The following is a 21680-nucleotide window of genomic DNA, read 5'->3' as shown; positions in this document are numbered from 1 at the left end:
TTCTAGAAACCATACAAAACATATATATTTATAGTTCTATAGTCTTTGAGTTTATTCTGTAAACATATACTGTCTGTACCACATTCAAAGAAGTTTTACATCATTTATTGTTTTGCAAACAACTCAGACATTTATTAATTTACAAAAAAAAAAAAGCAAATGCAAAGTAATAAATTTGGCTTCTTTTTCCCACAAAAATGGGAAATACATCTTGGTAAGGAAATTTTAAATTATTTTTACACACCAGTTGGTTGTTGGGATTTATAGTTTTAGCAAAAAAAGAAAAAGGCAAAAAACCCTCCCCAAAACAAAAAGACCCACCCAAAACCCACAAAAAACCAAAACATTAACTGATTAATCTATAAAACTGTTTACAACAATATGGTAAGCAAGAAACAATAACTGATCAGAAAACACCCTGCTTTAAAGTAATTTTCACCCAGATTTCTACCATAGTGCAGTTTACTCCCAACAACTCTGAGCCCATTAAGAGCACTTCTATACATTCAAAGACATAACAAAATGATACAGTATTTATTGCAACAACAAATTATAGGTTCTCATAATATATATAACTTAAATACCCCGCCCCTAGTGATAAAGTGGCTTCTTATTCCTTAAACATAGAAATTCTGCTCTTCATTGTAGAAAGATGAAGTCCTTTCATCAAAAGGCACATTCTTATCTGCAAATAAACAAAACAGAAAACTATAAATGCTCATCCTGTTATAAATTTCAACACATTTAAAAACATCCCCAAAGATTTGGAGTTGCAGGAAGGTAATGAAAGTATTTAATGTAAGGGAATTACAATGAATGGCACTGAATAAAACAAATGATTATTTTGCATATATTAATTAAATCAGATCCTATCTTTTGAATTATAATTCTAACATTTCCAAAGAGGTTTTATATATAACCGATGTGGGTAATTAAAAACTATTTCATAGTCATACTGAAGTAATACCCTCACATATTCATAAACAACCTTAATTGACTTAGGTAGACAACACAGTTATTTCTTTCTATAATTTCTGTAAGTACAATTCTTAACTGGCCCTATTTCTAAACCTTCACAAATAAGGATTAAACTGAAGCTGCAGGGCTGTAAGTATACTTGGAAACAAAATAAAGTTTTTAATCCTCAAAATACAGTTATAAAATGTATCTATTCAGAGGTTTTCCATAAACATATGAGGTAACTTTGCCCATCTTCTTACTTTATTGACTAATTTATGGTAATATGAAGTTATATTTTCATCAAATGTTTTATTTATTTACGCATTTATTTATGTAGTTATTTATATTTTAGAGGGCAAGCTGGGGAAAAGGGCAGAGACAGAGAGAGAGAGAGAATATCTTTTTTTTTCTTTTTTTAGTTTGGGTTGTTTCTTTTTTTTTTTTTGGTCTTTTTTTATTTTTTAATATTTTTTACAAATAGTTTATTGTCAAGTTGGTTTCCATATAAAACCCAGTGCTCATCCCCACAAGTGTCCTCCTCCATGCCCATCTCCCCCCTCCTCCCCCACATACATCAGTCCTCAGTTTTTTCTCAACATTCAAGAGTCTCTCATGGTTTGCCTCTCTCCCTCTCCCCCACCATTTCCCGCCTTCTCCCCCATGGTCCTCCGTTAAGTTCCTTCTAATCCTCCTACACATGCAAATATGATATTTGTCCTTCTCTACCTGACTTATTTCACTTAGCATAACACCCTCAAGGTCCATCCAGGTTGCTACACATGGCCAGATTTCATTCTTTCTCATTGCCATGTAGTATTCCATCGTATAGATAAACCACATCTTCTTGATCCAGAGAGAGAGAATATCATAAGCAGACTCCATGCTCAATGAGGAGCCACACAAGGGGCTTGAATTCACAACCCTGGGATCATGACCTGAGCCAAAATCTAGAGTCAGGTGCTCAACCAACTAAGCTATCCCGGCACCCCCAGGATATACATTTTTATACAGCTTAATTCTAATTATACATCAGGTTGTAATGTTAATCTAAACCATAGGTTCCAAGAAATTTCTGCTAGTAAGAACCATTACAATCAAAAGTATTTAGTTAAAGTAAAAGAACAGCCAAAGCTGTGCAGATTTTACTAACATAATAAATTTTCCTTTATAATCACCATTAACATTTAGAACTTAATGGGAGATATGAATAATACTCTCTTCTAATTTATTGTTTTATCTGAATCTTTAGTAAACAATCTAAAGCTGATGAAATTCTAATATATTTTAATTTGAGAATAAATTCAAGATTTTAACAAAGATATCAAAGGTTATTAAAAAACAACATAACCTAGTCCCAATCATTTCTACACAACCTTTGTCCTTTGCATGCCTAAAACTGTTGAGCATTTTGATAATGAATTTGTGGACTATGAACAAAATAAGAATAAAACTTGCACTTCCATTTAGTAGAGTAAGAACACAAAATGACAAGGACCCAATTCCCAAATGTAGCATTGCCCAGCCTTTTGAACTTAGACCACTTCTGAGAACCTAAGGAACATTTAACAGTGACACTCTAAAACCTTTTGAGATCAAGATGTAGCTCGTACATGAAGAATCTCTTACAGTTCCAGAAATGCATTTTAAGATTCAAAATCAACCCCAAAACATATATGAACATGCACACCCTGCTATTACATTTACCCAACATTTTGTTGAACTTATTTTTGTTCTCCATACTGTATAACCTGCTTTTCTACTTAGAATATTGCATTCCTTGAATTGGGATTTCCTCAGAATTATATCCCAGATGTTTCATCCTGTCTCTCACGTGCTATGTGCTTTGTGGAACCACGATTCCCTAATTTCTCTGGAATGATTAAACTACAGACCAAACAATACTGAAGGTGTCCTTTCTCTACAAGCCCCATAGGAAACATTTTTAACCTATCAAGAATCAAACTCATCATCTGTCAGCCTTAAATCTAGTCTTCCTCTGAACCCTCTTATCTCAAATAATGGTAATGCAATCTACCTAATCACCATTCCAATGGAGGCCCTGAGGTCCTTTGACTACTTCTCAAGCCCTGCATTCTATTGACTATTAATGCCTTCTCAAAGACTTTCATTTCCTTCCCCTCCTAAATTAGCTTTTGTTTCTGATTTACTTCTCTCAACTGAACAACTGAAACAACTTCAAAATATTAAACCATAGGGACACGTGAATGGCTCAGTTTGTTAAACATCTAGCTTGATTTCAGCTCAGGTCATGGTCTCAAGATTTGTGAGTTGAGCTCTGCATCAGGCTCTGCACTGACAGTGTGGAGCCTGCTTGGGATTCTCTTTCTCCCTCTCTCTCTGCCCCTCCCCTGCTTGTGCTCTTTCTGCTCAAAAATAAATCAATAAACTTAAAAAATCTGCTTATTAAAGTTTTTTAAAAAAGAATGGGATAAAACAGTTTCCAAGAATTTAAGGATGTCTTTTTATGGAAATCTTTCTTCAGGATGAAATCAGAAAACTATTATAGAGTCCAAGACCTGGGAAAGAGTTTAGAGAGGCAGACCAGTTGCACTGCTTGCCAGGGGACATGATAAGGAAAAACAGCCAAGATTCAAGAAACAGAAAAAAAGAGATTCAGTTATCAATGACTGAAGCTCAAGAAGCATTTCAATCTACATAATCATATTCTGTTGCTCCTTATTTTACCACAACACTCCTCGGTCATGCAGATCTAGTCACAGAAGTTTAAAGGTTATAACAGATTAGATCGCTCTATTTTTCTATTTACAGAATCCCCACTGCACACTCATACACAAAAAGCTACTCCGTTTATGACATTAGATTCCTACTCGTACTGCTCATAAACAATAATTCCTTAAAACACATACACATTGATTCTTGACATTCAAACCCAAATATTTTTCTCTTCCTAGCTGCCAAATTTAACCTTCGAATCATTATGAATAGTCCAGGTGACATATTATAAGCTGTCTATTGAACACTAGTCTCCTTTTTGTTTGCTGATAAAAATATTGACTCATTTTTGGTTTTGGTTTTGCTAGCAAAAGGGGGTGGAAGTCTATTTGGAAGAAGATAGTTCTGAGAAATTTCGATTTTCTGATAAGGAGACTGGGGTGAGGTGGATTTTTGCCTCCTAGCCTCTTGTTACCCAAAACACAGATGTGGTGACTGAACTTACAGCAGTTATATAACCAGGATGAGACAAGCATGAGGAAAAGCTGGAGAAAACTGCATAAATTTAGACCCAATGATCCAATAGAATCGATGCCAAGAGCCAACTACTACAGATTTCTCATGAAATGAGAGAATTCTTGAATTCAGAAAAAAACTTCTATTATTCTATGTTCTTTATTAAAATAGAGAAAGTAAAACAGTTGTAAAAATAGTCAATCATAGAGAAGCAGAGAGTAGAATGGCAGTTGCTGGGGGCTGAGGGAAAATGAAATACAGAATTGTTATTCAATGGGTATAAAATTTCAGGTACGCAAGATGAGTAAGTTCTAGATATTTGTCATACAGCATTGCATCTACAGTTAATAATACTGTATTGTGTACCTAAAAATTTAGAAAGGTAGAGCTCATGTTAAGTATTCTTAACACAATAAAAAAAAGTCACTCTTCTATGAGGTAAAGCAACTGTGCAGTTTTTAATTTTTATGGAAACTTCAGTTTGAGTACTTTTCAAACCTCAAGAATGTTCTGTCTCTTCATATGACACAATGATGCAATAATTTTAAAAAGACACCATTTTCAAGGTTAACTTAAAAGCTAACTCAGAAAATCTTAAACTGTCAAAACAGCTACACATCCTTATTAATTTTGAAAAAAAAAAACTGTCCTAGTGAAGAGTATTGTTACTGTTAATTCATTTTTTAAAATTGAAAATATTAGATGCCTGGAGTATTTTGTTTTGTTTTGTTTTGTTTCTGTTTTGTTTTGTTTTCCCTCCCAAGTTCTTTTAAAGAAGATAAAGTATCTATGGATCTGGAAGACTGAATACTATCTGAGAACACTAGGAAAGGTTAATGACTTAATAACTGTGTTTGTAACTTTTCTGTCCATAGACTTGAGGTCCTTGTCCCACCAGCCTCGTGGGGTAGCTATGCCCTGCCTCCTATATCCATCTATCTCACCTTAGAGAGACTGCAACCCAAACAGTCACAGCAGGGTATAAGTCCTGAGCAAAAGCAGTAAGCATTTCACTAAATGGATCAACTAGTATATGAACAGAAATTTGTGATTTAACTGTTGTATAAGTTTTCATTTAATAGAATTAATTTTTATCAGATCAATCAAATCACTTTCGCTTTAGGTCTGTTCTGTCCAGCACAATAGCCACCAGCCACTAGCCACATTGAGAAATTTATAGTGTAATTTCAATTAGTTAAAATCCAATAAAATTAAAATTTCGGTTCCTCAGTCACACTAGTCACAATTCAAATGTGCAAGAGTCACATGTGGCTAGTAGCTATCAAAATTAGATATGATAACTGTAGACCATGTAATGAAATGAGAAAGGAACATTATGAAATAAAATCTGATGTTAAAATAATTCATGTTCTTAAGCACATTGTTATGCCTAGTTAATGAAGCAAGGCAAATTTTCTTCTAAGGCTCAATGTCCAAAGAAAAGTAAAACATAACAAAAAAACCCCAACAATCTTAAGGTTCTCTTTTATTAGCTTTTATTAGTTATTACTTTTATCATTTAAATAATGACAAAGACTGCATAGTACCCTTTAAGTGGATAAAGCACAGTCTAGTAAGATAACATTACCAATTTTTATCTAAAGTAAACATTAGTAATTTGACATACTCCTATATTCTATTTATTTCAAATAATCTTAGTGTTTATTCTGATAATATGTTATGTTTCACATTGAAAGTAGTGTTTTAGAAATTGGAACTATTTTCAAATTGGTAACTGTTTGAATAAGATCTTCTTAATGAGTGTTTCTGGTCAAATATTTATATCAAATCTGCTTTTGAATTCTGATATAATGATGTTAATATCCAGAAAATATTTTGTGGTCAAGTAACATTGAGCACCAATGTAATAAAGACATACAATATTAAATTTAATGAAGCAGAATAGAAGTAGCTAAGAAGCAAATTTAGGATTTTAAAAATTACATACTTGACAAAAATTACTAAAACAGACTTGAAGTGATATAAGTGCCAGCTTTTAGAAGCTGCTACCAAGATTGTTAAAATGCTCTGTAGTTTACATCATAAAATACTACTGATTATTTTACTGTTTGGTAGAAATCAAACAGAATAGCAACAAAGTACTGTTCCCATTTGTTGTTTTGTGTCATAAAACACATTTAAACTGTTTTTGGGACTGGTTATGAGTCTGTCTCCAATATTTTTCTTTGAGGAAACTGGAATTTTTTGTCAGTATATGCTGATTCCTCAAAAGTTTTTCTATGCAAGAGGGCTGAAACATCCTACACAACAGTTAAAAAACCAACATTTGCTTTTCAGTTTTATGATTTCTTTGTATAAAATGTTTCAGTAACCAAACACAAGAAATCACCTCTCATATACAAAATTCAGATATCAATAGCAAATTCAAGAGAAGTTATCTTAACCACGTTGCTCAAGTTATTTTTTTCACATTCCTGCATTTTCCCAATTTCCCCGTATTAACCTCAGTGCTGAAAATACTAGATAGATATGGTGACAATAGTGGATAATTCCTCAATGCTGAAAATACTAGATAGATATGGTGACAATAGTGGATAATTCCTCAATATCCATTGGAACAGAAATGAAAATTCTTACCTAATTTTGGTACTTCCATTTTATTTCTCAAGGGTTTAGTTTAGAAATGGCCACATGACCAATGATATAGAAAACAACAACAACAACAACCCTATTTAGAATTTCTGTGGAAACTTTTCTCATTCCCAAGAAACGGAAACAGGAGAGCAAGTCCCTAATTTCCATTGAAAGTTGCCATTCTAGATATGATTGTAGAAACTGCTGGCCCCATCCTATTATCATCCTAAAAGTGAAGCCAACACATGAAGATGTGCAGAACAAAGAAAAGAAGCCACAGCCTTAATGTACTGTGTCCAGAATTGCCCCTATCTATGACATACTATTATATGAAGTAATAAATTTCCTTGAGTAAATTTTGATGAAACCACATATTGGCAGTATCATATGGTTCCATCTAATACAAAGAAACAGTGAAAATAATTACCTCAAATCTTAACTACCAACAATAACCATTAAAATTCTGATGTATTAAAATCCACAGTAAAAACACTCCTCTCAGAGAGAGCTGACTACAAAAGAAGGTTTTATGCTGTGATAAAATTATAAGCAAGGAAATGCATTTGCCTCTCTGGAAATAACTTGCTTCCTGTTATTTTGTGGATAGAATCTGAAAAATAAAGAGGAACTAATTTTAGAAAGCACTTAAACAATGAAGGCAGCATCAGTAAGAGGTGATCCCACAAGAATTACCAGCAGTTATACTCTAAGACTAATATGATTCTGCATTGCAGTTGGCAAAGCAGGCATATCATAATATTTACCTTCCTTATTATTAGGGTCCTCATTTGCAAAATAAACAGTAATAGCAAGTGCTGATATAGAAGACAGAATGAAGAGAATTTAGAATTATTCTCTTTATAAAAGTATAAATCAAATAAATGTTTTAAAAATGGAATTAGATTACAGGAGGAAGCGAAACCTATTACTTAAACTCTCTGAGACTCAGATATCCTATCTTTAAATAAGACCAATGGCTGGTGGGGGAGGGAGGGGAGAAGGCCTGGGTGGCTCAGTCAGTTAAGCTTGGATTTCAGCTGGTCATAATCCTATGGTTTGTTGGTTTGAGCCCCAAGTCAGGCTCTGTGCTGACAGCTCAGAGCCTGGAGCCTGCTTCAGATTCTGAGTCTCTCGTTCTCTTCCCGTCCCTCCCCTGCTTGTGTTCTCTTTCTCAAAAGGTAAATAAATGTTAAAAAAAAAAAAGAAAAAAGAAAAAAAAAAAGAATAAGACCAATAGGAACTACTTTGCAAGACTGTCTTAATTTCATAGTACATGTAAGGAACCTAATACAGTGTCTGGTATATCCTTCACTAAAGTAGGTACCTACTAACAAATGATTATTATAATTGCTCCTATTGTAGTTCTCTTACCCCGCTCTGTTCAGGCTCCCCACTGGGTTCATTGATAACATCTGTGATCTTATCCCTCTAAAGACATTTCTACCTATATCATCCATTCCTTTGATTTATTCTATCATTTATACAGTAGGACTTCTGGGAAGAGGTGAACATCCTCTTTCAGGGCCTAAAAACACCTTACAATACATTCTCCATACAAGGACTGATTTCCCCTCTTTATTAACTTTTTAAAAGTGTATTTACTTGTTTTGAGAGAGAGAGAGCAAGAGTGCACAAGTGAAGGGGGGAGGGGAGAGACAGAGATTGAGAGAGAGAGATTGATTTCACAAACCCCATGAGATCATGACCTGAGCCAAAATCAAGAGTCAGACCTTTAACTGACTGAGCCACCTAGGTGCTCTTCCTTCTTTATTAATAGGAGAAACAAATGGTATTAACCCTGATTATCTCTTACTAAAGTCAGTCACAATAAGATCTGTATATATCTTTCCCATAAGATAAATATGAAATGTTGACTAAATTGATGGAATAATGCATGTTTAATCTAGGAGGTCAGAGAGTCTTGCCCAATGAATCAGCTTCAAATGAAGTAGCAGAGTTTGGCCTGTATATCTCATTACTGACAATAATCTCTAAGCTACAGAAGGTAACAGGAATATAAACACACAGCTACAAAGTAGAGAAAAAATGTGTCCACCTTCCCCAAAGTGACAGACAGAGAAAGGGGTCCATAACTGCAAAGACTATGAAAAATAATCAAAGCAGAGGTCTAGAATCAGTGTCAGTGTTATTTAAATGAGGCTTAATATTGTTTGAAAAAGAATAAAAAAGGAGAACAGATGAACTGTTTGATCCCTGCTTCCTGGTGTATGGAAATATCCATCTTATTGCTCATTTTGCATTGTAGGTCTGGCCTAGAGAAGAACATTACCCCTGATTTTGGCAAGTTCAAAAACCAATACGGGGAATCGCAAGTCTAGTCAAGATTTCTTCTGTATTTCTGGCCTGTGAATATCTATCTACTACATTCTTAACTATATAAAGATGGGTACTTTGTCCAATTTTGTTCACCAACATATCCCCACAGCTTAGAGTATTTGGAGACAAATGACAGGCAGTTTATCACTGCTTTTAATGAAAAAAAAAAAAATCCATGCAATTTGCTATTTCCACTGGGGTGACTCATATTTTCATGGTTAAAATGCTTTCACATTCTTCCACCCATAATCCCAATACTAGAAATTTACTCTGAAAATGCATATGCTCAAGGTTATTCATTGTAGAATAACTTGTAATTGCAAAGTAATTACAACTATCTAAATGTCAAAACATAGGCAATGGATCGAATAAACCATAGTACCTACCTACACACCATGGGGTACTAAACAGGTGTTAAAAATGAAAAATATCTTTATGAAGTTATACAGCATGACTTATAGGAGATATGAAAAAGTAACAAAAAAGTATAAAAGAACATACATTGTACCTCTTGTATAAGAAAGAAAGGAAGCATAAGAAATACATATTTCTGCCAACTTTTATCAGAAAAAACAACCCCAAAACAGAGGGAAGATAAACCAGAAAATAATGAAAGTGATTACCAAAAGGGGTGACGTGGAGAGAAGGAGGTGGAATAATACAAGAGGGAATATTTCTGAGTGTATGTGTGTGTATATTTTTCAAAAAAAGTTTTGTATAAATGTTTATACTTTTGGAAGCATGTCACTATTTTTCATATTAAAAATGCCAATGAAAATGGGAAAGGGAGGGGGCGCCTGGGTGGCTTAGTGGGTTAAGCGTCCGACTTTCTCTTAGGTCATGATCTCGCGGTTTGTGGGTTCGAGCCCCGCGTCGGGCTCTGTGCTGACTGCCAGCTCAGAGCCTGGAGCCTGTTTCAGTCTGTGACTCCCTCTCTCTCTGACCCTCCCCTGCTCACGCTGTCTCTCTCTCTCTCTCCTGGAAATAAATAAAAATATTTAGAAAAAAAAAGAAAAGAAAAGAAAATGGGAAAGGGAGGAAAAATCTAAAACAGAATATTTCAAGTGATTATAATAATCACTGAAGAGGGGAGGAGAAAAGAAATAAGCCAAATCACATACATAACCATATATTGTGTCTTGGGCAAGATGAAGTTGTGAAGAGAAAACTAACAAACTCTAAACCTTAGCTGGCTTGTTTATACAGCGGTAAAGCAATTCTGAACCTGTGTTAATATTATTTTAGGATTAAGCAAATGAGTAAATGTGCTCAAGTTGTTGAGATCCAGAACATTGCTGGAAGTCATTCATGTGACAGAACAAAGAGAATGCAGTTACGGAAAAGGAAGAACACAAGAAAGAACCCAGTGGTGATATACCAGCATGATAGAATGGGAGGTATGAGCTAATACTACGTAAAGTTTATGTATATATGTGAATACGCATATTATATAGGGGTGTGTGTGTGTGTGTGTGTGCACATTTCATAGACCTACTGGCTGAAAGGGCCAAGAAGTAAGGACACACTTTAGTAATAAAGAGCTTATTTAGGGCCCACTCATAGAAACCAAAGCTCTTTGGAGAATTGGCTGATTCCATTGCTAGGGCAGGGTAGATACAAAATGAGTCTGGAATATCATATTAGGCCAGAAAGTAAGGAAGTGCTTTAAAAAAATTAGAGCAAATCACAAGGGCACAGAAGCCAGCTTGAAGAGGATCCCAATGGCAAGTACAGCAATGAATTATAAACCACTGAAACAACAGAAAAATCATGATTCCGTACTGTCAATAGTTAGATAAATGAATGCAGAAAGAATGAGAGAAAGCTCTTGCTTATACTATAATATTGATACTAATTAGCAGATATGAAGGAAATGTTGAAGTTGGAAAATCATTATTTTGCAACTACCACAGGGAAGATCAGATGAGGCAAGAATTAAGACAAATGACTGCTAAACCTAGAGGGAGATTTTGATAAGAAGCAGAATATTTTCATGATTTTAAAATATCTTACTAGTTGCAATGAGGGGGAAAAGGTCACATATTGAAGAAATTGGGCAAAACTTTAGATAGGTGCATCAAAATTACTACTAATTTTGATTAGTAATGAATTGCTAATGAAGGAAAGAAGGACACTGTGTGTCTCCAGATACAACAGCTCGAGAAAGTATTTCAGGTAAGAATGCATAACATGAATCTAATTATAAAGAAACATCAGAATATTAAGTAAACATAAAATGAAGGAGATGTATTCTTTTGTATCTACGCTATGAGACAGAGAGAATACAAGAGAAGAAATGAAGTAAAATGTGTGTTTTTTGTTTTTATTTAAATTCTAGTTAGTTAACATATAGTGTAATATTGGTTACAGGGGTGGAAATGAATGATTCATTACTTCTGTACAACACCCGATGCTTATCATAACAGGTGCCCTCTTCAATACCCATCACCCACATAGCCCATCCCCTGCCGGACTCCCCTCCAGCAACCCTCAGTTTGTTCTTTATAGTTGAGTCTCTTAAGTAAAATGTTAACAATAGGTAAATCTAGATTTAAAACTAATGGGATATTCCAGGACGCCTGGGTGGCTCAGTTGGTTAAGCATCCGACTTTAGTCCAGGTAATGATCTTGCAGTTCATGAGTTCAACCCCACATCAGACTCTGTGCTGACAGCTTGAAGGCTGGAGCCAGCTTCAGATTTTGTTTCTCCCTCTCTATCTCTCTGCCCCTCCCCTGCTCATTCTCTCTCTCTCTCTCTCTCTCTTTCAATAAACATTAAAAAAAATAATAGGATAGTCTTTGTACTATTTTTTTCTTATAACTTTTCTGAAATTATTCCCAAACAAAAAGTAAGTCTTTTTTTCCTAAAGTAATGCATAAATACATGCTCTTTAGAAAAAAATAAATCAACAAAGAAGGATTAGAAGGGAAAATGAAAATGAACTGTTAACCTCCCAATCTCACGTCTTTGTCACTAGAAGTTAAGCTTCACAAAGTTAGCATTTTTTTCTTTTTCTGTTCTGTTTTTGTTGCTCTACTGTATCCCAGATCAGTGCTAGGCACTAAACAGTTGTATAAATAGCTTCTCAATTATTTCATTTCTTGGAGCAATAAATGAATGAATGAATGAATATGTAAGCACTGTTTATTTGCTATTCTCCTTACTTTAATTAAACATACCTACAGTAAAGTGTTTTTCTAGGTCTTTTTTTAAATAAGTGGAGTCATATTACTAAAAACTAAAGATTATCATTGATAATTCTAATTACTCCTGAAACATGCTTCCCTATTATTATAATCATTTTTGCTGCCTTAATTCTCCAAATCCAATTTCTAAATGTGGTTCATAATACCCTTCAAAGTCTCTTGCATTATTAACTCCTTTCCACTTCTCTTACTATCACTCTACTACCGGCCACCCCATGTACTTGTACTATCTAACTGGTCTTCCTGGTTGCCTTACTCCTTATCTTATTTTTCTCCAATCTATATAATCTTCAAAACACAACTTTGACTATGTTTCTGTCTTAAAATTTTCCAAGTGGCTTTTCATAACCTGTAGAATAATTTCTCACTGATTGCCATGGATCATGATCTGCCTTTTGATTCTTTGTTCTGCCTTGCTTATCACTCTTACTTTTGCATTCAAAGCTCAAAAATTATGCATTCACTCATTCATTTATTCTCACACAGATTAACATAGATTCTATTTAACTTATTTATTTTTTATTATTTTTTAAACTTATTTCTATCTTTTAGAGAGAGAGTGAGCAAGCAGGGCAGAGGGGGATAGGAGGGGAGAGAAAGAGAAAGAGAAAGAGAGAGAGAGAGAGAGAGAGAGAGAGAGAATCTTAAGCAGGCTCAACACTCAGCATGGAGCCTGACGTGGGGCTGAATCTCACGACTGAGCTGAAATCAAGAGTTGACTGCTTAACGGACTGAGTCACCCAGGCGCTCCTGGATCTATTTAACTTCTTTTAATTTCTTGAATACTATATTCTTTTTTGCCTCTTGTACTGTGTGCCTGCTGTTCTCTCTCCAACTCCCATGTCTATATTCACATTTAATTTTGTTAATTTCTGGCCTCCATTAACATATCACATCTAAGAGGCTTATGGCCATTGGGGTTTGGTTAACTGTTCTATGCCTCTACTGCAAATTCTCATACCACCCCATACTTAATCTTTCTGTTTATGTAACTCTGATTAATGTCTAGCTCCCTAATGAACACAAAATTTATGAAAAGTGGGCGACAGGAGAGGGATAAGTATTGGAGAAAGCTCTGTGATGAGGCAGAATACAAAATAAAAGAAAATTACAGCTAATTAGATCTCATGGAAACCATTCCCTCCTTTGTATGACTTCCATATTCACTGGTTCTGTCCCTCTCCATACTTCAGCTCTTCTAGAGCACCGTCTCCACTAGTACAAGATATACTGTTCTAAAACATAAATCTGATCATCTGATAACATACACTCCACACAAATACCATCAATGGTTCCCCAAAAGCAGCAGGGTGATACCAAATTCTTTAGCAGATTATAAAACTCTATACATTACCCTCAAAAACAAACAAACAAAAAACTTTGCACATCCCTATGTCCTGCTAAAGCTGATCCTCCCATCCTTGCATGTATAAAAATCCAAGATTTCTGAACTCATGGTATTTATACCTCAATCTGGACTCTAGTTTTCTTTTGCCCAAATAATCTCCCCTCTTTTCCAACATGTGTTTCCCTATTGAGGGGATTTTTACTACCTCCTTTCTTCATTCCATCTGCTTTGAAACTAAGACCATAGCCATGTAACTAAACTTATCCAAACCTCTTAGGAAGCATCTTAACAGTCAGCAAAAAGTGATCTGAGAATAGATACTATAGCTATACTATCAGACCATTAGTACCACAATTTTGCAACAAAACAAAACAAAGCAGAAAAACAAACCATGATTTACAAATAGAATAACAGACTAAAATAAAAATATCTTCAGAATGAAAAAAGAAAATCAAGTTTACTAATATTTCTCTCTCTCTCTCTCTCCCACACATACTCACATACACAGACTTACTACATGTTGTCCGTATTTAGCAGTTAAAAGAACAAAGCTCTACAAGGAGACCTACAATGAAGATTTCTTTTGGGTGGTATTCTATTTATACTTATTTTAGCAAAGCAATGCACATGAGAGCTATTGATTGGGTAGCACAAAGAAGTTCATTAAAGAGAACTAAATAAAATCTGTCAGGATAAAAACTGCTATATGAAATACTGTACTTTTTCTACTTTATTTTTTCAATTTACTTATCAAGAACTTGCCTCCTCATTCATGGAATGAAACTGTCCCACACATACTTACCTTCGAGGATGATTGGCATCAAACAATGTGTTATCATCATCCTCATCATCTTGTTCTAAAGGTGTCAACTCCATGTTTTCTATGTTAGTATCCAAAACTCCGTATCTTCTAGTCTTTCGGTTTCTTCTTCTCATCCTATTAAACATATTAATAAAAATAATTTTAAATAATTCTTATTTTATTTAATTGTATATTAAAAATAAATTATCCCTCTACTGCTGACGTAGGAGGCCCTCAATATCAGAATGGTTACATTTCAGAAATGCAGATGATCTACTACCTAAGATTTTTTGTGAAACAAAATCTATCCTAATCCTACGTGTTGTGTACCATTTTATCTGTCTGACACTTTCTCTTCTCTATCAGCTGATGGTACAGACATATAAACTTTTAAGCCTTAGTTTGGGTACCATGTTTTTACTGAAGCCTTCTATTCCAGCCTTTTCCCTAACTCTTCCATCCCTTCTTACCATAGGGCAGGATTAGGTGTTTTCTGGCCCACTAAGAAACTCTATCTGTATACATGTTCATATTCTACATTAAATAGTTTACAAACCTGGCTGCACATTAGAATCACCTACAGTATTTTAAAAAGCTCCATACTTAGTCCATATCTCCTTTGGAGAGGAACTAAGTATCCGTATTTTGTTAAAGTTCTACAGGTTATTCCAATGTGGTCAAAAGCACTGTCTCAGGTTAGTGGTTCTTGAAGTATCATTTCCTGGACCAGCAGAATCATAATCATCTAGGAATTTATGAGAAATGCAAATCCTCATGCCCATTCAGACCTAATAAACTTTGAACTTGGTGCCAAGAAACCTATGTTTTAACAAACACTTCTTGCCACTATGATGCATGTGACAGTTTGGGAACCACTGGTTTAGAGGACAGAAAATATTTTAGGATGCTAAACACTGTTATTTGAATTCATATGAAAGTCTCTGATTTAGGATTGCTCTCTATGATTTTGCTCAAATAATTTGTTCTTTTACGTCAAATTATTTATTGTAATTTGCATTTATGTTTACTTGTAGATATGGTGTTTTGAGTGTTTGCCTCTCTCTTCCACTAAGTCCCATTAGGGCAGCCATACATGCTTGTTCACCATTCTATTACTGCTTTGTAGAACAGTTTCTGGTTAAGATTCTCCTTAAATATTTGAGGGTCTGAATGATATATTCTAGCTCAGTGATCCAAATCTGTCCCTACAATCAGTGCCTAAGTCACTTCCAATGCAATAACCTCAAATTCATACACAAGAAAATATGATTTACATAAGTTTCTATGGGAAGTTAAAAACAAAACAAGATATTTCAGTAACAACATATATGTTTATGTTTCTGAGTCACTTTATATCATGTAGTGTGAAAAGATATACTAAGATATACAATGCCAACTGTGAAGAACTATGCAAGCCTCTGCAAATATGACAGTGGGGATCCCATGAGAGACAAACTGTTTCTCACACATATAGATTCAACACACATATACACACAAACGTACTCAAGAAATATTTGAATCTTATGAAGCATCAGGCATTGTGCTAGCTTCTGAGTATAAAGTACCTGGTCTCAGTGATCAATATTTAGAAAATAATACTAACCTGGACAAAAATCTATCCAAACATGTTGGAACAGGAAACAAGGAGTATAGTATTTAAAACTACAAATGTAACCAATGTAAGAGTTAATACTAACATAAAACTAAAAACAATAAAAATAGTAAAAATTAAAAAATAGCAATAAGTAGTATAAGCTAGTCTTTTTTTTATAACAACTAACTAAATGTTTAGGTTGTTAAATTAACAAGTATATCTATATGTGCATGTCTGTATGTATGTATATCTGTGCAAGCACATTCACACACACTCACACCCATGTAGATATCAGGTCTAAACTTTTTATGTAAAGGATCAAATAGTAAATATTGACTCTAGCAATCACATACAGTCTCTTGTCACATATTCACCTTAATTTCTTCTTGTTGTTAGTTGAGTTTTTTACAACCCTTTAAAAATGTTAGAAAAAAAAAAAAAAAACTTGACTTACAGGTCTTAAAAAAACAGGTCAAGAAACCAGATGTGGCTGATGGGCCATAGCTACCAACCTGTGATTTAGAATTATAAAGGAATTCACAGAAATATCAAGAAAATAAAATTACTAACCCCGGAAATAAGAACAGAAAAGTACAAGGGAGTTATACTTGTTATACTTGTTATAACTAATGGCCCTTTTGAACTACATTAACTGAATAACATTTCCATGCATTCTTTTGGTTTAAAAGTTAATATACCAAAGTGAGTAAAGAAACTTGGCAGTGTAAGTTAAGGATATTCAGAGTTAGAATTTCTCCTCTTACCTTTTGCCAGTCTTTCACTCAATTTTCTAAAAAATATGGCTTTTCAAACATTCTGGCATTTTCAGTAAAGAAGAAATTAATGTCACTTGAATTATTTTTGATCCTTCCAGGTCATAGATTATTTAATATGTCAATAACCTTGTCATTGTTAGTCACAGGATACCTTGGCAAGTCTTAAAAAAGGGAATGACACATAGACCTTAATGACTTGAAATTTTAATCTCAGCTGACATTCTTCTTCACTCGCAAGGTCTTCGTGTCTCTTGAGTTAATTCCAAATCTTTAAATGAGTGGCTAAGCCAATGTGGCTAATAATGCTATTTTCTCTTCTTTGTATAGTATAAATGTTTGACTGTATTGGTATGAGCACTTTGTTATTTATTTTAGCTCTCACTGTCCTTTTATCATTTATATAAATGCTATCTTCTATTTTCTTAAAAAGTTTTAAATGTTTTATTTATTTCTGAGAGAGAGAGAGAGAGAGAGAGAGAGAGAGCGAACGAGCATGAGCAGGTTAGAGAGAGAGGGAGATACAGAATTTGAAACAGGCTCCAGGCTCTGAGCTGACTGTCAGCACAGAGCCTGACACGGGACTCGAACCCACGAACGGTTCGTGGGATCATGACCTGAGCCGAAGTTGGACGCGTAACCGACTGAGCAACCCAGGCACCCCTATAAATGCTATCTTCTAAACATGAATCCAATTTTTAAAAAAAATGGAACCTACAGAGAAACTACATTGTTAGGTACCAAATAAACAGGGGAATGCAATTCAATTTAGAAGTTAGCATCTTGGGGCACCTGAGTGGCTCAGCTGGTTAAAGCATCTGGCTCTTGATTTCAGCTCAGTTCATCATCTTATGGTTTATGAGACAGAGTACTGCATTGGGCTCTGTGGTGACAGCGGGAGAGAATTTAAAGAATAAAATTTATTTTAATAGAATTTAAAGTTGAAATGCAATTCCTCAAAAAAGTATTTCCTAAGTCTAAAGATCTAGGCACTGATGGCTACATGGGTGTGACAGCAACATGGGTATAAATACATCAAATACATCCATATTCAGTGATTTTTCGCAGGGTAAGTCAAAAACACTTGCAAAACTTTAAAATTATTGAGCCAATAATTTTAATTGAATTAAACAGATTTAAGAAACTAATAAATTTATTTATTAATTATTTATTGTTAAATTAAGTTATTAATAATTTAAATTAATAAATTTAATTAAATATATTTAATAAACCATCTATTAAAGTAATAATAAAAATTGAACATAAAATACAATACACAAAATAAAAGAATAAATTTTTAGTAAAAAGGCTACCGTTAGCTTTTAATATACAGTATACCTTATCTTTAAACAACTGGTGTAAGGCGGTTTTAAAATTAATGTAATTTAAACAGCTACAATTCTTTTCTCACAAATGAATGCTTTATTTAAGCTCATGACACACAATCTTCTTTATGTGTATCAATAATTACATAAATATATAGATATAGTAAATGCATATTGCAATCTGAAAAAAAAATTTGTTGGCTCTTAATTAACAAAAAATAAGGACTTTATAAATGTATAGAGGAAAATATGGAAGATTAAGGGCAAATATGGTTGATTATATTGAATGATATTTACTCATCACACGGCATGCACAGGTAAATGATCTTGATCAGATCCCTTCTAGGTAATCAAGTTATTATTCCAAGAGCTATCTAATATAGTTTGCAAATTCTTTAAAATTCTATTTTACTCAGGTTGGTAGGAATTATTTCTGTTTAAATAACATGTAAAAGCTACAATACTAAAATAAAACTAAACTACTAAAGTAAGCTTGATAAAATTTTATGTAAAAATGTATGAGGCCACATAAAATAAACACAAGAGAATAAAACTCCATTTCATTTTACTACTCTATGAAAGAGAAAACTGATCAATGTAACTTGAAATACCCATCTGGTTTTATTCTTTTTGTTTTCTTTTCAATGAAAGCCTGTAGGGTATTCAGTATGGAATAATGTAAGTAATATTTCTTAATTTCTTTTACGGCATATTCAAAACTTAACTGAGGAATATATTATTTAGTGGATATTTTATATACACAAACTTTTCTATATGAGAGACATAATGATTAACCAGAGTAATTTTTTAAATTTGTTTAATGCTTATTTTTGAGAGAGAGAGAGAGAGAGAGAGAGACAGAGGGATGGGAAAAGAGAGAGGGAGACACAGGGTCCAAAACAGGCCCCAAGCTCTGAGCTGTCAGCCAGAACCTGATGCAGGTCTCAAACTCACAAACCGCAAGATCATGACCTAGCCGAAGTCAGGATGCTTAACCGACTGAGCTACCCAGGTGCCTCCTTTTTAAAAATCATTTTAATAGAGTAATTCTTAATAAGTAAATGTATAGCTACTACAAAATTTTTTTGTCTTGACTAATTTTGGCAAAAAAGTAAATCAGTGACCAAGAATGATTTTGAAACTAATTATTTTGCCACTGTAACATAATACAAATAAAAATTAGTGAGTCACAATTTTAGCTACCGATGATTTATCAAGAAATCCAACTCAACTGGATATATAACTTATTATAAAAATACTTTTATCTAACATGTCTCTCATGTTTACCCCCCATTGCCAAAATTCAATCCATCAGCTATTACTTCAAGTTCTTCAAGAAGTAGATACCAACAAGAGATATGTTATGGGCTGCTGTGTCTCCTCCAAATTCATATCTTGAAATCCTAACTCCTACTTCCTGAGAATGTGACTTTATTTGAAAAGAGTCTTAACACAGTCAATTAAGTTAAAGTCATTAGGATGAGCACTAATCCATTATGATTTTGTCAAAAAAAGAAGAAGAAAATGAAATTTAGAGACAGACATGCATAGAGAAAGAATACCAAATGAAGATGAAGAGCCAAGGAGAGAAATCTGGAACAACCTTCCATATATTATTCTGCTCAGGCTGCCATAATGAAATAACATAAAATTAACTGCTTAAACAAATGGAAACTTATTTGTTACTCTCTTAGTGCTGGGAGCCCCCCTGGTCTCGCTGGATGACAGTCACAGAGAGGAAATGGTAGCGTTTGCACAGCTCCTGCCATGAGAAATGAAAACTGGTATCTCCTTCTGCTACTAATGGCTCATGTTAGAAATGAGGCTGCTGGTATTGACCAGGGCTTACACTATTTCAGACCGGACAGATATTCCCCTCACAGATTGCTCATAAGGAAAAGCATATTCTTGCCTTTTCAAAAGAGACTCCAAATGAAAGCATTGTGGATGCTTGTCAAAAGGCTCTTCCTATGGGCCTTGCAGATCCAAGACTTACATAATAAAGGGGGCTAAGAACATAAGAGTTAGAATTGAGTCTGGCCCTGAGTCAAAAAGCCTAATTTGGAGTTTAGGACAGATATCCACCTCCCCCCTCCCCCCAATTGTTTCTGCTTGGAGCATTTGTGAGTGACTTATTCTGGCCTTGAATATGCTGATTGCTCCCTGTGAAGGAACCTATTGATGAACTTCTTCTTTTGTGATTATGGGAGCAAACATTGTGTTTCCTGAAAGACCTGTTTTTCTTGATACTTCTGCCTTAAACAAACTATTGACCCTCAGCACAAAGAAGTAACTTCACCCTTTTTATGCTAAAAACATTGTCTGGTATGCTAAAGACACCTTCCTTCCCCATAGGATAAGCATCTAAATTCCCTACCTCAATCACTATTGATAAAGGTTATGCAGGAGTCTTCTATAAATCTATGTTCCGGGAGATTCTTACATATCAGCTTGTCATGGAAATCATTGTCTAAGGCAAATGTCACTTCTGTGCCTTCCACAAAACACTTAATTATAAAATAAAGTTGGGCCCCAGTCAGAGCAGAGATGCCTGCCTGGTGATCAGAAAGAATCTCTTGGCTTTCTCATCCCTCCCTTGCCAACATGGTCCATCCTTCAGGGATCCCTGGACCCCAGCCGGAGCCGGCCTCTGACATTTTAGAGGCTGGGAAGTCTAAGATCAAGGTATGAGCAAGGTGGGTTTCATTATGAGGCTTCTTCTCTTGGCTTGTAGGCAGCTGCTATTTAATTGTGTGCCCACATGACCTCTTCTTTGTGTTTACAGGGAGAGAGCTCTGGTATCTTCTTCCTTTTCTTATAAGATGCAACAGCTCTATTGGATAAGGGCACTGCCCTTTTGACCTTGTTTTACTTTTATCTCATCTTCAAATACAGTCACATATGAATTTGGGTGATGGAGGGAGGCTAAATAAACATTCAGTTCAGAATATTTCCTCAAAGCCTTCAGAAGGATCCAAGACTATTAATATAACCTTGATTTCAATTGTCTAGCCTCCAAAACTGTAAGGTGAAACATTTTTGTTGTTCAAGTCACCCAGTTTTGTAGTACTCTGTTATAGCAGGCAGCTCTAGCAAATTAATAGAGTATAGGAGATTTGTTAGGGGGAAGGCCTCTGAAGGAGAAGAGGGAGGGAACAGGAGGAGATCCTACAAAGACTAATGAGGCCTAAGACCTGTGAAAGAAAGTTGAAAGGAAGCATAATTGCTTAGGAAGAGTAGTAGACTGTAATGCAATTCTGAGAAAGCTTTGACCAGGCCAATGGAATGTCCTCACACAAGAGTTGCCCATTAGAGGAGGGAGTCCTCTGTTAATCAGGATGGCCAGGTTTGGTTACACACAGTCAATGACTGAAAAAGGCCTAAGAATTATGGTTCTGGCATGAATGCAATGATGGATTCAAAGCTTTGGCAGATGGAAGCTGTCAGTCAGCTATGCTTCCTACAGCAGAGTCCCTCAAAGAAGTCTACTCAGTGTACCTCCATTCCTGTCACAATCACAAAGTCTGAT

General features: G+C 34.7%; 1 protein-coding gene across 2 annotated transcripts in view; it reads right to left on the bottom strand.

Moving 5' to 3' along the window:
- Window positions 1-511: 511 nt before the first annotated feature.
- Window positions 512-21680, bottom strand: part of FAM174A (family with sequence similarity 174 member A) — a 37990-nt gene continuing 16821 nt past the window's right edge. The window contains exons 2-3 of one of the 2 annotated variants that reach the window (XM_039221242.1): window positions 14460-14594; window positions 512-685 (exon numbers count right to left, since the gene is read on the bottom strand). In XM_039221242.1, the coding sequence (XP_039077173.1) occupies window positions 682-685; window positions 14460-14594 (139 nt within the window). In that variant the 3' untranslated portion in view covers window positions 512-681. Of the gene's footprint in view, window positions 686-14455; window positions 14595-21680 lie in introns of those variants that run through there. The other variant, XM_039221243.1, reaches the window with a different exon arrangement.

Source organism: Hyaena hyaena, unplaced genomic scaffold, assembly GCF_003009895.1.
Source record: "Hyaena hyaena isolate Hyena2069 unplaced genomic scaffold, ASM300989v1 scaffold_973, whole genome shotgun sequence".
NCBI lineage: Eukaryota > Metazoa > Chordata > Mammalia > Carnivora > Hyaenidae > Hyaena > Hyaena hyaena.
Note: the sequence above shows the minus strand (reverse complement) of the source record. Positions and strands in the feature narration are given on the sequence as shown.